Below are 21132 nucleotides of genomic sequence, written 5' to 3'. Positions count from 1 at the left end.
GGGGAAAAAGTTACATTTGCAACTGTAAAGTGTTGAATTATTTCAGGACACCTGCTGCACAACACAAAAATGGCCAAGCAAAATCACAGGACTGAAACAAAATCAATTTTCAGCCTGTACAGAGCTGTGTTTAAAATCAAACTTCTATCTGGAACTGACCCTAAAACAAGCGAAGAATAAATTCCTCTACCCCAAGCCATACTCCTAGAAACAGGCTCCAAGACCAGCAAAAAGAGGAAATTGGACTCAGTCGCTCCCTCCTCTCTTTTGCAAGTGCTGTGTATCAAAGCCATCGTGCCTCCTCCTTCCATTCTCTGCATGTCAGATTACAGATGTTTGAACTGGTTTACATGATTCAGATGGTTTCTGTATTTGGACTGAAAACACACACTTCAGGTGTTTGGGGCTACGTGATCAATGAAATGAGCCCACTTTATTCTGTGCAGAAATGGCGGGAGAAGGTAGACAGGAAAAAGCCAGGGAAGGGAGGGGGTAATACCCAATGGGAGCAAGGAAGCTTTGAGGGAGGAGGCCAGGCAGGAAGCGGGAACATTGGCCAACCTTGCTCCGCTCACCTCTTCCAACTTTCAGTTCTGCAAACCGGGCCCCAAATGGTCCAGCAGAACCCTTAGGACGGGGGCAGGCAACCTCGGCTCTTTTGTGAGTTCTGGGAGTTGAAGTCCACGCGTCATCAAAGAGCCGAGGGTGCCTACCCCCGCCTTAGGACCAGAGGTTGCACTGCAGGAGGGGAGGCCCCCCCGACGCCAAGCGAGCTCCAAGCCACCCGATTAGCTGCGGGGTTCCACTCGAAGCAACGGGGCCGATCGCATCGCCACCGCGGTCTCCACGGTTCTTGCGAGCAAAAGGCCTCCTCGGTTCCGAAACGCCGGACCCGTTTAACGTACCTCGTGCCCGAGAAGCGTCCTCCGTCCTTCTGGGGCTCAGGCCTCAATCCTCTGCCTCCTTAAGAACCCCACCCGAAATCCCCCCCCTCCGCCGGTCAAGCGCCCAGCTGCTTAATTGCCGGATTCATCCTCATCCAAAGCGGGACCCCTCCCCAAAGCGCCCCTTCGAAGGACGGCGAGCCGTCCTGGCTGCTCTTCCCATAACTGGACCCAGCGCCGGGCCTCCCCGAGAGCGATGGCGGCGGATATCGCCGCCAAGAGATCCAACCGGTACTTACGTGCAATAGAATAGAAGGCCAGACACGCGCAGGGAGGGGTATTTAATGTCAGCTCCTCTCGCGAGTTCCGTTACCTCTCAAAGCGCGTGCGCGAGGTCCTATCTCCCTACCTCTTAAGCCAATTGCGCAGGCGCGGAGGCTCGCTCCGTGCCGCGCTCTTGGCCGGATCGAGCATGAATTAAAACGCCCGGGATCGAGCATGGATTACAAGGGCAAGGCTATAAAAGGCAGCGCCGGCGCGCGGCCTTCGCGTGCGCTTTCGGGGAAGGTGAGAGGTGTGCGGCTGGGCTTGTCGGTGGTTTTAGGCTGGGCTTGTGGCGGGTGGCGTTGTCTTTTCTCTTACTATTTGTGGAAATGTGGGGTTTCAACTGCCGTCGGTCGCCCTAGCCCCGAGGAAGCCCAAATAATGCACAGTGAGACTTTATTCGAGTGGTGCGTTGTATGTCTCGGAGCACTTTGGTCCTGTTGCGAATGAATTGCTTAAAGCCTGTGTTTGCTGCCGCTTTAAACCCAGGAGTGCTAGAATTCACGTCAACGTTCAGACGTAGCTTGTGTTTATAATCTTTTGGTGTCGCTGGATTCGTCTGTTCCACGTGGCGACTAACTGTGGCGCTGATGTTTCTCCCGAATGGCTTATTCTGCACATTGCTTTCGGTTTTTTTCTTTTTTAAAAAAGCTATTCTGAAATGCTGTCCGTCTAAAAATAAGGGGTATGATGTTAACACTTTTGCAAATGATATAGGTGGGAAGTACAGTTGAAATTACCTTTAGCATTATAGACTGTTGTCCTTCACCTATAAAAAAGAGAAAGCTGCATTTTTTGGGGTACTTTGAAAAAGAACCCTTCATTTCAATTTTATGTAACAGGTTCCTGAAATAGAGTGGATAGCAAGCCTACCATATCGAGAACTGGTTGCTATGGCTAGAGCTGATGGATGTTGTTGTGTTGGGTACCAGGAGGGTTGAATGAACAGTTATGCCTCCAGAATCACCAACTGCTGCCAGTCCTGCATTAGAAGCCCCCATATGTTCTTTAGCATCTGTTCTTTCACCTCTGCTGGTGGTATGTTGCTGTGAGAAAAGGTTGTGTTGCTGTTGTTTGTGAAATGGAAGCCTTCACTGAATATTCATCAGTACGCTTTAAACAACGTGCCGTGATAGAATTTTTGACTGCTGAAGGAGTTCCTCCAATTGAAATTCACCGCCAAATGCTTGCTGTTTATGGTGAGGATTGCGTGGATGTGAGTACTGTGCGTCGCTGGGCCAAAAAATGTAAAGATGGTAAACCGGGAAGAACTGATTTGTGTGATCAAGAACGCAGCGGAAGACCAGTGACAGCCACTGATCAGTTCCATGTGGGAAAAGTTGATGAACTGATTAGGGACAATCGGCAGATCACTCAAAGAGAAATTGCTGCCAAGCTTGGCATTTCACAGGAACGTGTGGGACACATTATTGATATTCTTCAGTATCGGAAGGTTTGTGCAAGATGGGTTCCTCGCACGCTGACGCCAGAGATGTATGCAACATATACAGATGGCAAGTGCAATTAAAATTGCCTTTTGAATTTATGGACTATATTATCCTTCATTCCTATAAACGAATTGTAACTTTAAAGGGAACGCTTTTAAAATTATGTAACAAACAGATCTATGGAATACAGTGTAGGTGGCAAGTCTACATCCTGTTCAATAGGTGTGGTTGCATTACCATGATTGGTACTAACAACATTCCAAGCCGTGGTTCCACCACTTTGCTGGCTATTGGCTAGCAGGTGCTGGACATCATAGGATATTTTCTGCTTATATACAAGTTTCTAATGTATGGTTTTCTCTATATCTTGGTTTGTTCAAGAGATAACCTTTGACTTGAAGTTCTCCCAAGGCTGATTTTGGTAGTTTGTTAGAAACTTTTCAGCTGCTGATAGAAACTGCTTTCCATTGTAATACTATGACTAGGGCACAGTCTGAAAATAATCCTTGGCTTCCTTTGTGGCCTTGGATGAGGTAACTGTGCCCATAGCAAAAAGGAGCATTAAGCTTATTGCCTTAACCGCAGTCTTTGAGCAATAAAACCCAGGCTCCTATATCTTGTGAAAATACAACATGGTTGTAATAAATGCTAATAGCTATTTTTCCCAACAGATGCTACAGAGGAAGATACGCTTTGAAGACTAATATGCTGCAGGATCTTAACTTTGCACATACCCCTGAGAGGAGTTCCCCACAGCTATTAGAAGAGACATTTAGATGTCACAAGCCGTTGTGTATATTGATTGGTTGGCAAAGGAATATATATGCTTACAAAAAAATTTGAATTATAAAATAAATATTTTTGAGATGCATACATGTCTTGTTTGTGAATTATTTTCCTAGTTCCTGAGTTTATGTGATACCCCAATTTATGTATACCAAGCAGCTGCCATATCCCCATTTGCCATAAAAGTTAAGAACATCAATAACCCCTAACTCTGATGCAAAGCTCCCATTTCCATTAATTTTCAATTACAAGAATGGGTAGGCCAGAACATTTCTGCCTTTTGAGTTTGGGTGGGGACTGATGTGACCTCATGGAAGACGTCAGCAAAAGATATACACAGTTCTCCCCTAATTAACGTGTACTCGCTAATGATTTGAAGGATATCTTGGTGACTAGATCAGGGGTGCCAAACTCAATTTCATTGAGGGCCGCATCAGCATTGCGGTTGCCCTGGGGGTGTGGCCAGAGTGGGTGTGGCTTATAGGTGGGTGTGGCCTGCTGGGTGGGCATAACCAGCTCTACATCATTCGCATCGAGGGGGCCTGTGGGGGGCCTGGGCAGGAGTGGGACAGATCTGAGGGTCTCTGGCAGAAGGGAGTGGGACAAGGGCAAGTGCCAAGGCATGGTCCACTTGAGGAGCCTCACTGTTCCTCCCAGGCCATGCGGGGGGGGGGGGGGGGGCGGGGGGGGGGGGGGGGGCTGGATGGTGGTGCATGCTGCCGGGAGCCTGGACAGCAGAGGCCAAATGCCCAGCCTGGCCCTCGAGCACCCGCGGCACCAAGCCCAGCCCCACTTCCCCAAGGGGGCGCCCTTACCTCCTCAAGGCTGCTGCTGCTGTGCTTGCTCTCCTTACCCAGGTTGCTCATGATGGGTACGAGGGCAAAGTCAGAGGGAGGCCCATTCCCTCTGCATGGGAATAGACCAGGCTTTGTATCCAAAGCTTCCTTAGCAATAGGATGGGAGACCCCCAGGATAGGCCAGGAGGAGGGAGCGAGGGGATGGTGAGAGGGCAGCAGGGCAGGACTAAGGCAGGACTTCCCTTGGAGCCTCCCTCTCCTTTTTTTCCTTCCTAAGTACAGAGTGGTGGGAAAAAAACTGAGATGAGGGAGGGAGAAAAACAGGCAAGAAACGCAGCTGGGGAGGTGTCACCCTTTGTGAGGAATGAAGAAATGCACCATCGCCTGGAAGTGGCCAGCACATGGCCCTTACCTACTTCACATATCTGGCTTGGTGGGCTTTGGGGAAGGAGATGCCACGAGCAGCATGAGAGTCAACGTTACCTGCGTAATGCCGCCCAGCCCCCAGCCTGCCCAGTTTCGGCAGGCAATGGGGTGCTCTCCTCACAGCGCCCAGAGGTTGAGCCGGGTGGTGCGAAGCTCGCCAGCTTTGCACCTTGCTGCCTGCTGAAACTGGGCAGGCTGGGGGCTAGGCAGCATTGCACTTCTCATCAGATTCACACCACCCAGCTCAGCTCTTGGCGCTGTGAGGAGAGCGCCCCGCTGCCTGCTGAAACTGGGCAGGCTGGGAGCTGGGCAGCCTCGCATTTCTTTTTGGATTTGCGCCACCCAGCTCAGCCTCTCGGCGCTGTGAGGAGAGCACCCCGCTGCCTGCCGAAACCCCTCCCCCAGAGCCCATCAAGCCGGATATGTGAAGTAGGCGAGGGCCATTTGCTGGCCACGTCCAGGCGATGGTGCATTTCTTCATTCCTCACAAAGGGTGGCATCTCCCCAGCATGCACCCAGGGGGTGGGGCGGACACGGCAGGGGTTGGTTCCTCACTGTTTCCAGATGGCCTTGTGGCGCTAAGACTGCGTTTCAGCATAAATGGCCACCACAAAATTGTACATTCGCTCCCGACTGGCCTGGGCCAGGGTCAAGGCAGCGGGGGCCGTTCCCTCACTGATTCCAGGATGGCTTTGCAGGCCACATGAAACCACTTCGCAGGCCGCATTCAGCCCCCGGGCCTTGTGTTTGACATGTCTGAGCTAGATGTATCGGAAGCATACATCCGCTCTATTGGTGAAGTTTACAAAGTTTATCAGGATATTCCTGTTTAGCCTTTGGATGGGAGACCACCCAGAAACTCTGTGATCGAAGACCAGTCTGACAAGCCATTGAGAATATTGTAGTTCAGGGTTGAACTGGTTGTTTCCTTGCAGAGATTTTATTACCCAGCAAAGCAACATTAGTGCTGGAAGGGATCCAGCAGTGAACAATACCCCAATCCAAGAACTACCAACCCAGTCAAAGAATCACCAAGAGCATTCCCATCAACACTGGCAAAGCAAGCCAATGGTATATAAAATGAGAACAAACTACTCCTTTCTGGCACTGATGGTGTTACCTGCGTGGGTAATGACGCGTCTGCAGGAAAACAAGGGACCCCACAAGTGAAACCCTGGAAGAAGCCACAACAAATCATACTATCTATCTGCATGAAAAGATGTACGGAAGAGTTATGGGCCTGCCAGGAACTGGTCCTCTGAGCGAAACGGTACCCAGTCTCCCGCTCCCAGTCGCCCTCCGCCTCCCGGGGCCGTTGAGGAAGTTGCACTCCTCGTCGCTTCTTGTGTCGTCTCTACCAAGGGCGACTGGCGAGTGGGACCAGGAAGCTGCCCCTTCGAGCGCCCGTTCGCTCCTCTTCAAGTTTTCATTCGTCCATGCTTGCTTGCGCCACGGCGACGCGCCGGAAGTAAACGCACTTTTTCCGGAAGCACGTGTAGGTCGTCCGGGTGTCCCAGGCGAGGGGACTGGAACCGAGCCGGGGCTGGAGGATGGCGGTCTCGAGCTCTTCGGCGAACCTGAAAAGCAAGTGAGGAAAGGGAGGCGCCGCGGGGGGGGGGGAGGGGGAGGCCACGGGAGCCGCGACTGCTGTCGATGGAGTGGGGAGGAAAGTGTGCGCCGTCGCCATAGCGACCGCGTTGCAGTTTGGTGGCCGTTGGCTGGCTGGCTGCGCGCGCTCGGCGTCGGCGCACGTTGTACTTAGTTGAACCGTGTTTCTGAGCATACGCAGAGTGTTTTTCTCGCCAGAACTGTCTTGCGAGAGAACCATCGAGAAGGGAAAGGTGTTCCCTGCTCCGGCAGAGCCCTTACCTTTGGGTTCGGGCTTCAGAAGGGAGTAGGGAGCCCAGATCGACTGGTGGCGGCCCCGGGCCCAGCTCAGAAAGCGAGGCAGAACTCGGGTTGCTTAGTGCTTGGATGGGAGACCTCCGGGCGATCCCAGGACTGTAGAGCGTAGGAAGAGAAAGCGAAGCCTCCTAAAGAAGTGAGGGGCCGATCGCTCTGTAACGTGGCCATGAAGGCCTCAGGAATCGCCCTGAGTCGGGGGCCTTCACTTGGAGCTCGGACCAGTTGGCCAAACGATATTGGAAACGTCGTGCTGGCCCGCCCTCTTTGAAGGCTCCCTCCTTCCCGGCCGGCTAAAGGAGGAATCCTGGTCGCCGCAGCACTTAGGTCTTGGACCCTTTGTGTAGCCCACGGAACTACAGATGAGCGAATCCTAGTTGAAGGATGAGAACCGTCATATAAACACCCACAAACACAGCTGAAATGTGGCATCTGCTGTGACCAACCAGCTACCATTAAAAAAAAACAACCCACCGGACATGAAATCTGCTTCCAGTGATGGAAATAGTATTTAGCCATTTATTTATTCATTTGATTTAATGATTATTTTTGGTTGCTGGTTGCTGAGAGAGTTCAGAATAACAGAGTTGGGACGGACCTTGGAGGTCTTCTAGTAGTCCAGCCTCCTGCACGAGCGAGAGATGCTGTACCCTTCCAGACAAATGGCTGTCCAGTGTATTCTTCAAAGTCTCCAGTGAGGGTTCAGTTGAGTCTGGTGTGTCGAGGAAAATAAATAACTTTACACCCACTTTTCTTCCTCCTCCCCCAATCTTGTGAAGCTGTTTAAGCTGAGGGAGTTGTGACTGGCCTGAGGTGGCAAATCTGAGTTTCCATCTCTTAAAGGGGACTTGAATCTTGGAAAATTGAAAAGGAAGCTAGGAAAAATCCCCTTCCTTTTTCTTACTATGTTGAATCGCATACTATTTATCCTCATTGGATCAACTCACATTCAGCACTTTGCACAGATTTATGTAGCTCTGTATGTCCCATTACAAGCTCCACTGTAATCTTTCCACTTCGTAACATAAGACTATAAGCAGGGCCTTACTGGGTCAAACCTCATTGAGTCGAACAATCTGCTTTCACAGTTGTCTTTCAATTGCCCAAGAAGCCCAGTACTTCCTCTCTTAGCTGCAGATAGGTTCAAAGAGCCATTGATCCCGTGACTTCTAAGAATTAGGCCACCACCATTATTGAATTCCTATTGGTAAACCTGGCTGTCTTTTTCTACTTTTAAATCTTATTTAGGTGCAGTGTCCAGAACAGCATAGTATTTTAGAAGGGATCTCACTATATTGGTATAAAAGAGCATTTCTATATTGGTAATTGTTGGATCATTACTCAACTAGATAACACCATTACTAGGAGGGAAGGGGGTTTGCTCTGCTTCTATACAATAGCTTGCTCTTTCAGTGTTGGTGGGATTCTTTTCTTCTTGGTAGTTCCTTGATTAGGCTATTTACTGCTCCATTGTTCGTCTGGTGTTACACGGTAGTTAAAACCTGCTTCTCTGGGTGTGTAAGGACCCACCCCACTTTGCATCTTAAGAAGACAGAACTCTTGGAATAATTCTTCCAACAGGCATCCTTTATTAAGAGAAAATGGTTGCAGGCGTTCTAGACAGGACTTGGGGTCCAAGCTCTCCCATTCAAGGTTTTAAGGGGTTTCCCAGTAGCCCCACCCAATCCCCCCTACTTCCAGCGACAGTCTCAGGCATTACATTCCCACCCCTTTTTTCCTTACTGCCGGCTGGATGGAGACTTTAGAGAAAACTACATGAAAGGTAATAGCCCCCTTTGTTATAATTAGGCCTTTTGGTGCCATCCACATTCAGTCTCTTTGAAGTATACTGAAGGAAGTGAGATCCGTAAAGCCCCTTTGTTCACCCCCTTCCCTTCATCGTATGACAGAATCCAGGGAAGGCAGAAGTGGGGTTTTCTTTAGTTGATAACTAGAGATGAAATATAATTGGATTCTGACATCATGTTGATTGCTGACGAGGTGTGATCTTCTCTCTCTCTCACTCTTTTTTTTTTTTTGCTTTTTTGAATGGTATGTAAATGTTGATTATCTGTAAGGACCCACCCCATTTTGCATCTTAAGAAGACAGAACTCTTGGAATAATTCTTCCAAAAGGCATCCTTTATTAAGAGAAAATGGTTGTAGGCGTTCTAGACAGGACTTGGGGTCCAAGCTCTCCCATTCAAGGTTTTAAGGGGTTTCCCAGTAGCCCCACCCAATCCCCCCTACTTCCAGCGACAGTCTCAGGCATTACACTCTCACCCCCTTTTCCTTACTGCCGGCTGGATGGAGACTTCAAAGACAACTACATGAAAGGTAATAGCCCCCTTTTGGTGCTATCCACATTCAGTTCCTTTGAAGTGTACTGAAGGAAGTGAGGGCCATAAAGCCCCTTTGCTCACCCCCTTCCCTTCATCATATGACAGAATCCCGAGAAGGCAGAAATTGGGTTTTCTATAGTTGATAACTAGAGATGAAATATAATTGGATTCTGACATCCTGCCCCCTCAAAAATAAGACAGATCCACCTGAAAGAAAACAAAACAGGTATAAAAGTTAGTCAGGCTTGTTAGAATATTCTATGTGAAACTTCTTTAAAAGCTTCGGGGCTCTGACATGACGTTTATGGACCCACTCGTTTTGTGAGGCAGGGAGGTGTTTCCATGCAAATAGGTACTGAGTCGCTCCATGATATCTCCTAGAGTCTAGGATTTCCTTTATTTCAAAGTGTTGTTCGCCCTCCACCATGATTGGAGGTGGTGGGGGGGGGGATTTTTGGCCGTAAAGGTGACTGATGCTCTCTTTTCAGCAAGCTGCAATGAAAAATTGGCTGTATTCACCTGAGATTTTTGGTAATTCTAATTCTACTGTTACTGGGTTTATGATTCTTTTAATCGGAAAAGGTCCTATATATTTTGGTCCAAGTTTTTTACAGGGTTGTAGGGACTTTAGGTATTTTGTAGATAGGTACACCATTTCACCTATAATGAATGGTTTCGGCTCAACCCTTTTTTTATCGGCTTGTGGTTTGTATGCCTGCCTAGCTTCATCTGGTGCTTTTCTAACAATTGGCCAGGTGTTTTGTAGTTTTTCCATCCATTCTTTCAGTGATGGGATCCTTGGTTCGTTTGGGGTTAATTCTGGCATGGGGTTGAAACTTTGACCAGTGGCTATTTGAAAAGGAGTGTAATCTGTGCTGGAGTGGACTGCATTATTGTAGGCAACTTCTGCAAAAGGGAGTAAGTCCGCCCACTCGGTCTGCTGGAAACTAAGAAAACATCTTAAATATTGCTTAAGTACGGAGTTCATTTTTTCAGCCCCCCGTTCGATTGTGGATGATGGCTAGATGTCAGTCCCTGAGTGGTTCCTAAGAGGGATAAAAAATCCTTCCAAAATGCAGACGTAAATTGCACCCCCCTATCAGAGATGATGCGTTGGGGTGCCCCATGCAATCTGTAAATGTGCTGGATGAAAAGTTTTGCTAAGGCTTTTGCAGTGGGAATCTTTTGGCAAGGGATAAAGTGCACCTGTTTGGAAAACAAGTCTGTGACCGTCCAGACAACAGCATTCCCATTGCTTTCTGGAAATTCCACTATAAAATCCATGGCTATTTCTCTCCAGGGGGCTGAGGGATTTGCCACTGTTGTAATAGTCCTGGCGATTTCCCTTGCAACCTCTTTGCAGTCGCACATTTTGGGCAACTGGCTACATAACTTTCTATGTCCTTTTCATGGATGGCCACCAAAATTGTTGTTTAATTAAGTGTAAAGTTTTTACAAATCCAAAATGCCCTGCTGATTTTGTGTCATGGCAAAGCTGCATGAAAGTGACTCTTTGGGTTGTTGGTATATATAACTTTTCCCCTACTCAAGGCAACCCGTCTCTCATTGTGCACACATTTTTGTTTTTCTGGAACCATTCATTTGTTTCCAAACTTTTTCTGAATTCAATTCCAGTTTGGCTGTCCAGTTGTGGTTTTAATTTAGCTTGGGTTCTTGTGGTTATTGGTGCTGCCAGTTGTGACTCTGCCATCATTGGTTTAGAGTCTGTGGCTTGTGCGCTGTTATATTGGGGCATGCGAGAAGGAAGTGAGGGCCATAAAACCCCTTTGTTCATCCCCTTCATCGTATGACAGAATCCCGAGGAGGCAGAAATGGGGTTTTCTATAGTTGATAACTAGAGATGAAATATAATTGGATTCTGACATTATCTCTGTATCTGTTGATGACTAGTTTGCCATACTGCTGGGCATTTGGAAGTTAAAATCCACACATCTTAAAATGGCTAAGGTTGAGAAAGGTTTAAGGACTAAGGTTTCAAGTGTACAAAAAGACATGTTCCCGCTTCAAGAATCTTACCAGTCAGCAGAGGAAGGCATAAACTTTACTGATTTTCCTCAGGTTGGAGGAAGCTGAGCGGGGGGGGGGGCACTCACAGGGAATGCAACCATGGTTTTTAGTACCAGTTTTGCCTTCAGCCCCCTTGCACTCACCTCATTTACCCAATCAGCAGATCTATGGTGGCCCTGATCATAGGCAGCTGCTTTTAAATGTTAGATCAGCCTGCAGTAAGACTAGCCTTACAGTATTGCTGATTTGATTCTTGAAGAGAAGGCTGATTTGGCTATAACTGAGAGCTGGCTGGGCCCAGAGGGAGGTGTTCCCCTCTCAGAAATGTGCCCAGTGGCTTATCAAGCTTGGCACTAGCCTAGACATCAGGGCCAGGGAGGGGGTATGGCTGTTGTTATCAGAGAATCTCTGGCAGCCTCCAGGGGCCTGGCTCCATAAATGCCCAGATAGACCTTTTTCCTTAGGTTGGGTTCAAGGGATAAGGTGAGATTGTTGCTGTTGTACCAGCCTCCCTGCTGCATGGCAGCTTCCCTACCTGGGTTCCTGGACCTCACTGCAGGGCTGGCAGTGAAGTTCCCCAGGCTTATAGTTCTGAGGGACTTTAACCTGCCATCCCTGGGGGTGAGGTCAGAGGTAGCCTGCAATTTCATGGAAACCATGTGTCAGAACCCATTTATATTTCATTTCTATCTATCTCCTCTGATCTAAAACCAAATCTCACCTTCCCCATAATTCTGCTATACTCCCAAGGAGGAGGGAGATATGCCTGCAGGCTTATGGCTGTCACTTCCTCTATGCGCTATAATGTAACCTTTCGTTTATTGGCTCTGGGTCTGCTGCCCATTACAATGTAACAAATTGCCTCCTGCACTATGCATCTCTCTGAACTTTCTTCTCCCTAACCTGGAAGCTTGGGGGGGGGGGGGAATACAAATACCCGGAACCTGGCTTATTTCTCCAGTCTCAAAAAGAGGTGTGAAGAGCTATGGAACATAGTGTTACAAACGGAGCCGGACCAATGTTATCTTCCCTTTCCCACAATGGACTTAACACCCGGGTATTGGCCGGTCTGAACCGTCTGGATGAACTGTGGGGTGGGGTTTGCTTAGGGACATTTTAAAGTATTGATCTGTAAAAAATCCCTCAGATCCTGTCTATTATGCCTGCTATCAACTACTCTTAAAAAAAGTTCCTGTTGGAAAAAATTGTTTCCAAGAGTTCTGCTTTCTTAAGATGTGGGATTGAAGGGGGTCCTTATATTAAACAGGATCTGCAGTAATAGTCAACCTGGAAGAAAGACCCTTACCGGGGGACTTTGCAAAAAATACAATGTCGGACAACAAGGTAGGGAAGGAAGAAAACCCTGTGGAAAGGGAGCCTTCCCTCCGACCGGGATCCCGCCAGCTGTCGGGATCCGAGACGTCATACACCTCAGGAGAAGAAGTGGAAACGCGTGACCACAAACCTCTGTCAATGGATGTTGGCAAGAAAGATGACTGGGAAAAGAGATCGAGAAAGGTAACCCTGAAACAGGGCAGCCACCAACCCGAATGGAAGCAAGAGATGGAGAAATCCTGCATGTTAGCAAAGAGGAAGGAAGTTGTACACAACACTCGAACTGGAACCTAGAGAAAGCTATTAACCTGATGAAAAGAACCCTCGGTCTCTAGGGGAGGAGAAACCTGAACCCCGCGGCCGCACCAGCACCTGGAGCTGCAGCTGGAGAGACACTGAGGGGGAATCGGAACCTTAGTCCCGGGGACATCCACTGAAACAGCAACTACCACTTCGGCAGCCCCATTCCCCACCGACTTACAGATGGCGATCAGGATGGAAGACAATACTGTTGGCGGTGAAGGCACCGATCCATCCAAACATTCCCACCACTTGATGTGAAATTCGGGGGGGGGGGTGCTGCTGCACTTGGGGTTCTTCCTAACCCAAGTCCTCAGCTACATGGAAGAATACGGATGGGGCATCCCCAGGGACAAAGCCCATATCCGTATCGTGCAATCCGCTCTAGAAGGGGCGGCCACAGACTGGATGGTGAACCTGCATGATTCCAACATCCCAGAGCTCAACAACTTCAACCGTTTCATGTCCTCTCTGAGAAGGTGGTTCAAGGATCCCCCTGGCTGATCACATGGGCCATAGAGAATCAAAATGGTGAGGCAGGGCAGATGCTCGGCAGCTGAATATACACAAGAATTCCGGGCCATTGCTCCCACCCATAAGATTAGCTAAAATGTGTTCCAATGTCTCCTCTAAATGTTGAAAATGTAATCTGACAATTGGAACATAATATCATATGTGGTGGGAATGCACGCGAGCTTGTGATTTTTTGAATAGGATCAAAGAATGGTTGGAAGAAATATTATAGCGAGCGGTAGAGCCAAAACCACAACTTTTCCTATTAGGTATAACCACGCAAAAGTACGGCAAAGGCATACTTTATTTAATGTTACACAATCTAACGGCTTCCAGACTGGTTTTTGCTCAAAATTGGAGGAATAAAGGAATTCCAACAGAAGAAGAGATCCTGTATAAAATTCTTTCATGTGCTGAGATGGTCAGGCTTACAATGATTATAAAGGACAAGGCAGAAATCGAATACTTCAAAATCTGGGACAAATTTTACCATTGGTATGAATTAAGAAGAACTGCTCGGATCTCAAATTAATGATAGGATTGAAATGTATATATAACTGTACATATAATTGTATATTGTATTACATAGAAGGATGAGGCTTATATAGAGGTTAAGAATGATGTATTATGTTTTTGTATCATGAGAAACAAACTGTTAGGAATACTTACTCTGCAATGTCACGATAGTCCATTTTTGTTTTAATTGTATTACAAATAAAAAAATTTAAAAAAAAAGAATTCCAGGCCATTGCCAACAAGCTGAACTGGCTGAAAGTCATCCTCCTTAGCCATTTCAAAGACTAAACTATGACCTGTATGATGCTTGCCTACCTCGAGGGGACCCATGCCAACTTGATGAATGGTACGTCCTGGCAGAAGAAGCAGAGATTGACCTACTGAAGGGGCACTGCCAAGGAAAACCATGGGGCCGCTCGCCTCCTGAGCCGACGCACAAGCCAGCAAAACCACCGGCTACAGCCAAGAAGTCAAAGGGCTGTTTCAAATGCAGGAGAGAGAGGCATCGCACCATAGAATGCCACTTGAAAGCCTCTCAGCACAACCCAGACCCATCAGGAAATCAGGGAAGTCCCCAGCCAAGCCAAGAGAACTTGTCATGAGGGCGACAGAGGCTGTGGAGTCCCCACCCCCTGCCAAGCATGGGGAAGGAACTCTGACCTATACCGCAGGGCCAGCGGACACCTTGGACAACAGCTCAGAAAAACTAGACCTAAGGGAAGTGTATTACCACGTTAGGATTAAGGAAGGGGATGAATGGAAAACCGCATTTAATTGCCCAAGTGGTGCTACCAATTCAATGTTTTGCCATTTGGACTACAAAGCCCCTCGCAGTATTTTTGCAATTAATCAATAAGGTACCAAGGGAGCACCTATTTAAAGGGGTCCTGGTTTATCTAGACGACATTCTTATCTTCACTGAATCCAGAGAGGAACATGTCAGCCTGAGCCGAGGTGGTGCAGCAGTTAGAGTGCAGTACTGCAGGCCACTTTAGCTGACTGTGTTCAGCAGGTCAGCGGTTCAAATCTCACCGGCTCAAGGTTGACTCAGCCTTCCATCCTTCCGGGGTAGGTAAAATGAGGACCCAGATTGTTGGGGACAATGTAAATATATATATATATATATATATATATATATATATATATATATATATACACATACATACATTGCTTACTGGTGTACACTGCTTAGAGAGTGCTTGCACTTAAAGCGGTATATGTCTCATAAATAAATAAATAAATAAAACCTAGTCAGAGCGCTTTTAAAGAAACTGCAAGCTGCCCACCTATATGCCAAATTATCGAAATGCAAATTCCATCAGGAAAGAATGGACTACCTGGGTTATCGCATATCCCCACAGGGCATTGAAATGGACCCCGAGAAGGTTAGAGCAGTACTAGAATGGGCACCACCTTGCACAAGGAAGCAGTTGCAAAGTTTCCTGAGTTTCGCAAGCTTTTGCTGCCAATTCATCCCCTCGTTCGCCCAAATAGCTCTGCCCCTCACGAACTTACTAAAAATGAAGGGAGAATCTTCAGTGAAACCTAGCCAGCCACTAAAATGGACAATGGAATGCCAAGCGGCGTTCAAGAGGTTAAAGAGACTTGTTTCTGCTGAACCCATACTGAGACACCTAGACACGGATAAACCTTTAGTAATTCAAGCAGACACAGGCGATGTGGCAGTAGGGGTTGTACTATTACAAGAAAACGATGAAAGGGTATTACAGCCGTGCGCGTATACATCCAAGAAACTCACTGAAATGGAACAGTGCTGGGCTGTGTGGGAAAAAGAGGCATATGGGATGCATTGGTCATTACTTACGTGGCGCCATTTTCTTGAAGGGAATAAAATCCCTTTTCAGATCTAGATGGGCCACAAAAACCTGGAATCCTTAAAAACACCCAGGAAGCTCACTCCCAAGCAAGCCCACTGGTCCCAGCATTTTCACCAATTCTGTTTTATGCTCAAACGCTTGCTGGGGGGGGGAGAACTTCCTGGGAGATGCACTGTCTCGCATGCCCCAATATAACAGCACGCGAGCCACCAATTCTAAACCACTCATGCCTGAACCACAACTGGCAGCGCCAGTAACCACCAGAGCCCAAGCTAAATTAAAGCCACAGCTTCGTAGTCAAACCGGAATCGAATTCCAGAAAACTTTGGAAACAGATGAATGGTTCCAGAAAAATAGGCACGTGTGCACGATCAAGAACGGACTTCCATGGGTGGGGGGAAAGTTATATATACCAACCACCCAGAGGGTCACTTTCATGCAGCTTTGCCATGATACAAAATCAGCAGGGCATTTTGGATTTGGAAAAACATATTTAATTAAAAGGCAATTTTGGTGGCCATCCATGAAAAAGGACATAGAAAGTTGCGTGGCCAGCTGCCCAATGTGCGCAGCTGCTAAGAGGTTGCAAGGGAAATCGCCCAGACTGTTACAACCAGTGGTGAATCCCTCAGTCCCCTGGAAAGAAATATCCATGAATTTTATATTGGAATTACCAGAAAGCAATGGAAACACTGTCATCTGGGTAGTTACTGACTTGTTTTCCAAACGAGTACACTTTATCCCTTGTCAAAAGATTCCCACCGCAAAAACCTTAGCGAAACTATTCGTGCAGCACATCTACAGACTGCATGGGGCACCCCAATGTATCATATCTGATAGGGGAGTGCAATTTACATCAGAATTTTGGAAGTAATCTTTATCCCTCTTAGGATCCACTCAGGGACTGTCATCTAGTCATCATTCTCAATGTAATGGACAAACCGAACATTGTAACTCAGTACTTGAGCAATACTTAAAATGCTTTATTAATTTCCAGCAAACGAATTGGACGGACCTACTCCCTTTCACAGAAGTTGCTTACAATAACACAGTCCACTCCAGCACAGGCTACATTCCCTTTCAAATAGCCACCAGTCAATGCTTCAACCCTATGCCAGAACTAATCCCAAACCCAGCAATCCCATCGCTGAAAGAATGGATAGCACAATTACAAAACACCTGGCCAGTAGTTAAGAAAGCCTTAGACCAGTGGTTCTCAACCTGTGGGTCGGGACCCCATTTGGGGTGGAACGACCATTTCACGGGGGTCGCCAAACAACGCAGTCCGCCATTTTTTCCCCTTTTCCTTAGCTGTGCTACTCCCTTTTATTCTATTGGCTCTTGAAAGCCAATAGAACAGACTCTCTTGAATAGAGTCTAATTCTATTGCCTTTCAAAAGCCAATAGGAATTGTCCAGGCTGTCTCCGCCCTGCTGAGCCCGCCAAAAGTCCCATTCTGCAAATGGTGCTGCACCAGTTGAGTAGTCCTTGACTTACGACCAGTTGAGTAGTCCTTGACTTACAACCGGTTGGGGGTCGCGGCATTAAAAAGGTTGAGAACCACTGCCTTAGATGAAGCTAGGCAAGCATACAAAGCACAAGCAGATAAAAAGAATCGAACCCATACCATTCATTGTAGGAGAAATAGTATATATCCCTACAGCCCTGTAAAAAACTTGGCCCAAAATATATAGGACCTTTTCCAATTAAAAGAATCATAAACCCAGTAATAGTAGAATTAGAACTACTTCAAAATCTCAGGCAAGTACACCCAATTTTTCTCTGCAGCTTGCTGAAAAGAGAACAATAGTCGCCCTTACGGCCAAAAATTCCCCACCACCACCACCTCCAATCATGGTTGAAGGAGAACAACATTTTGAGATAAAAGAAATCCTAGATTCTAAGAAGTATCATGGGGCAACTCAATACCTAGTAGCAAAAAACGAGTGGGTCCATAAACATCACGCCAGAGCATCGAAACTGCTAAAGATGTTTCATACAGAATATCCCAACAAACCAGACTAACCTCTATACCTGTTTTGTTTCTCTACAGGTGGATCTCTTATTTTTAAGGGGGGCAGGATGTCAGAACCCATTTCTATTTCATTTCTATCTCCTCTGATCTAAAAGTAAATCTCACCTTCCCCTGGATTCTGCCTTACTCCCAAGGGGAAGGGGGATATGCCTGCGGGCTTATGACTTTCACTTCCTCTATGCGCTGCAATGTAACCTTTTGTTTATTGCCTCTGGGTCTGCTGCCCATTACAATATAACAAATTGCCTCCTGCACTATGCATCTCTCTGAACTTTCTTCTCCCTAACCTGACAGCTAGGAAAAGTGGGGGGAAAGAAATACAAACATCCAGAACTTGGCTTATTTCTCCAGTCTCAAAAGCAGGTGTGAACATCGTGCTACAAACGAAGCCGGACTGATGTTGTCTTCCCTTTCCCACGATGGACTTAACACCTGGGTATTGGCCGGTCTGAACCGTCCGGATGAACTATGGGGTGGGGTTTGCTTAGGGACACTTTAAAGCAGTGGTTCTTAACCTTTTTGAACGGATCGCCCCCTTGAGCCAATGAGGAAGTTGTCATCACCCCCCTCTCAATCAAAACATAGGAAATAATTCTTCAATTTATGCAAACACTTTTGTTTTGTTTAAAATTGTCATCTGGACATATCGATGCAAATAATTTATTTCCAGTCTTTTCCCCATATCTCAACTGTGTGAAAAATTTTGGTGCCACCCGTCACTTTATTCCCAAACTTCGTGATACATGTATTTCATTATTATCTTATTTATTCAAGACACTTAAATGTAATGACCACTGAAAACAAAATTCAATTGCAAGAAAGTGAAATGCCTGAAAAGAAAAACAGTAACATTTAATGATTGAATTACAAGTAAAATTTAAGAAGCAAAAAGAAATATAAAAAGGGCATAAGAACAAACCGCAATGCAGAAACTAAGAATTTCAAGACAAAAATTCTGAAACTAAATTAAGATTGAGCAATGACACCATATCAAAAAGAATTGATGAAATGGCTGCTGATGTGGAAGAAAGGCTTATTGACACCTTGAAAAATACAGAATTCATGATGCAGATTGACAAGTCAATGATACATGAAAATGAAGCCTTGTTATTGGCTTATGTCACATTTTCAGAGTTACTGCTAAAAAGCTTTTGGGGTGAAAATGAGGAACAATTACCCAATATTGTGGGAAGAAGTTAAGTTGCTTCTTTTAGCCTTTCCTTCCACTTAGTGGAGAGAGGCTTCAGTGCCGTCCAACAGATCCTTTCTAAGTCAAGGAACATGTTGAAGATCTCTGAGCGCGGTAATTTAAGAATGTGATTAACAAAAATGGTTCCAGACATCAAGAAATTGGCATCAGCTCACCAAGCATAGGCAACCATTGGTGTTCTTTTTTTTTTGCTTTTTGTGTACATACATTTTTTTCGTTAATAATTGTCTGAGCTTTTATCATTGTATTTGCTTGCATTGGAGTTTGAGTTTTTGGCTTTGTTGTTGAATTTTTGTTGTGCTCTGTAAAACATTTTATGTGTCTCTTTGTATTGTACTTTTTTAGCGTGCACTCCAGTTTGATATTATATTTTCTTTGTGTCTTTTTAATTCTTTTTACAGTGTCCAATAGTGTGAGGTTTGCCACATTTTGCTATCAATAAAGATACTTCATAGGAACAGATGAGTCCCTTGTTGGCGTTGAGTGACGATTTTCCAAATAACTTCTCAGCAGTGCTGCGACCCTCAAACTTGGCCTTTAAGGATTGGAAAAACGATGCCTGTTTGTCGGCTTTATCTGAATGAATTCTTACCAAATGGTCTTTCAGTCGGGAAGGCTTCATCGCTTCATTTGAAAATGTTTTCTCACAAAGAAGACAAAATGGAAGCTGTACATTGGAAGGAGATGGAATGAATCCCAATTTTAGGTATTCCGTCGAATACTGGCGACACTTCCTCTTCTCAGCCATGTTGAGAGGTCCTCAAAATGAAAGGCACTACCTGCAAATTAAATTTTTGACTGCACTGGAACACTAGAAAAACACACGTGGACGTCGATAAACCTAGTTTCAATAGTTATGTTGACATTACAGCTGATGTCACAGGGGACAGCCACTCAGCATGCAATGTTTCAAAAGAAGCGCTCCCCCCTCCATCATTGCCCATTCTGGCCAATGGTGTGCCACTGTATGGGTAGAGGCTGCTTCGCAACGCACATGAAGATAAGTGATGCGTATTTACATATGTACGGCGTTCTGTACTGAAGCTAGCTGGAGGAACATTTGAAAACACAATTCAGTCCACTAATAGTGAGCAATCTGATGCTTTTGTATGACAGATATACAGCGATTCACTGTACGAAAAAGTCTCAAAAGTGTCCCCAAAACTTCTCGCTCCATCGCCCCCATATCGCCCCTTTTCATCCCTTCGCCCCCACATCGCCCCTTTTCATTCCATCGCCCCCCTGAAAAACGAAATCGCCCCCTGGGGGGCATTATCGCGCAGGTTAAGAACCACTGCTTTAAAGTATCGATCTGTAAAGAATCCCTCAGATCCTGTCTATTATGCCTGCTATCAACTATGTTGGAATATTCATGAACAGGAAGAGTCATGTGGTAACTCAGTCAGCCAATGTGAAGAAAGTGCTACTGAGTCTGTTGAAAAAGGTATTGAGTTAGAAGCTGAATTTTCAGTCTCAGGTTTGTCTCTGTATCTCTCTGTAAGAAGTCTTCATTTGTGCTATGTTGCTGTAAAGAAGAATGTACGGTATTGTAAATATTTTGATATGAATATAAAGAAATTTATTTGAATCAGCTAAATGCAGTCAACTGTGAGAGCTTCTGATTTATTTTTTCACCAACAGAGAAATTAAAATTCTTTAACAAACTATTCTTAATAAAAGTTCCTGTTGGAAGAAATTGTTTCCAAGAGTTCTGCTTTCTTAAGATGTGGGATTGAAGTGGGTCCTTACACCATTACTTCCATGCGCCTGTCCCAGGTTATCCAGGGCCTGATTGGGAATAGTGGTCACACTCCCAATTTGATGTTCTTGTCGGAGCAGTGTCTATGTGACCTGGAATTGGTGGACCTGTCTTTGGTCCATCTGTCATGGTCAGAACACAGTCTGGTGGCAATGGGTTTCTCAAGAGCTGTACCATCACCACCACCCGCAGAGAGGTAGGACCTATTAGATTGGTCCTGTCCTGGTAACTAATGAACCCAGATGGGTTCCAGAAGGAACTGCGGCTTATAACTGCGCATCTGCTGCACAGTCTGACTGAGCTCTTAGTCACTGGAATAGGAAGGTGACTGAGGCTCTGGATAGGATTGCACCCATGCGACCTCTCCTCATCTGTAGACCTCTCTGTCTCTGTGGTATACAGAGGAACTGAGAAGGATGAAATGGATGAAGAGAAGTCTACGGCAGAGGTCCCCAACCTTTTGGTCACCAGGGACCAGTTAGGTGGAGAGAGGTTTTTCTGCAGACCGGAGGGGGCCTGGTTTTGTGTGCTGCCTGCATCCCACGGATGGGGCTTTGCTTGTTTGTGCAGACCGGTTGCTGGCATGCCATGGCCCTGTACTGGTCCACAGACTGGGGGTTGGGGACCCCTGGTCTAGAGCGCCACTGGTGGAAGACAAGGGAGGAACTTGATCAAACACGGGTAAGAGC

At 46.4% G+C, this 21132-nt stretch overlaps 1 protein-coding gene, 1 long non-coding RNA gene and 1 other non-coding gene across 3 annotated transcripts in view; all 3 read left to right on the top strand.

Annotated features, from left to right (window-relative positions):
- Nucleotides 1-1209: 1209 nt before the first annotated feature.
- Nucleotides 1210-3527, top strand: LOC120313556. Its single transcript, XR_005558171.1, has 2 exons — nt 1210-1451; nt 3328-3527. It is a non-coding gene; the product is annotated as an uncharacterized LOC120313556 (long non-coding RNA).
- LOC120313562 lies at nt 3145-3274 on the top strand. Its single transcript, XR_005558174.1, has one exon. It is a non-coding gene; the product is annotated as a small nucleolar RNA ACA64 (small nucleolar RNA).
- Nucleotides 3528-6131: 2604 nt separating the features above from the next.
- TBL3 (transducin beta like 3) overlaps nt 6132-21132 on the top strand; it is a 56431-nt gene continuing 41430 nt past the window's right edge. The window contains exon 1 of the mRNA XM_039355583.1: nt 6132-6253. Coding sequence (XP_039211517.1) covers nt 6216-6253 — 38 coding nt within the window. The 5' untranslated portion in view covers nt 6132-6215. The remainder of the gene's footprint in view (nt 6254-21132) is intronic.

Source organism: Crotalus tigris, unplaced genomic scaffold (genome assembly GCF_016545835.1).
Source record: "Crotalus tigris isolate CLP2741 ecotype Arizona unplaced genomic scaffold, ASM1654583v1 scf7180000018693.663989, whole genome shotgun sequence".
Lineage (NCBI taxonomy): Eukaryota > Metazoa > Chordata > Lepidosauria > Squamata > Viperidae > Crotalus > Crotalus tigris.
Note: the sequence above shows the minus strand (reverse complement) of the source record. Positions and strands in the feature narration are given on the sequence as shown.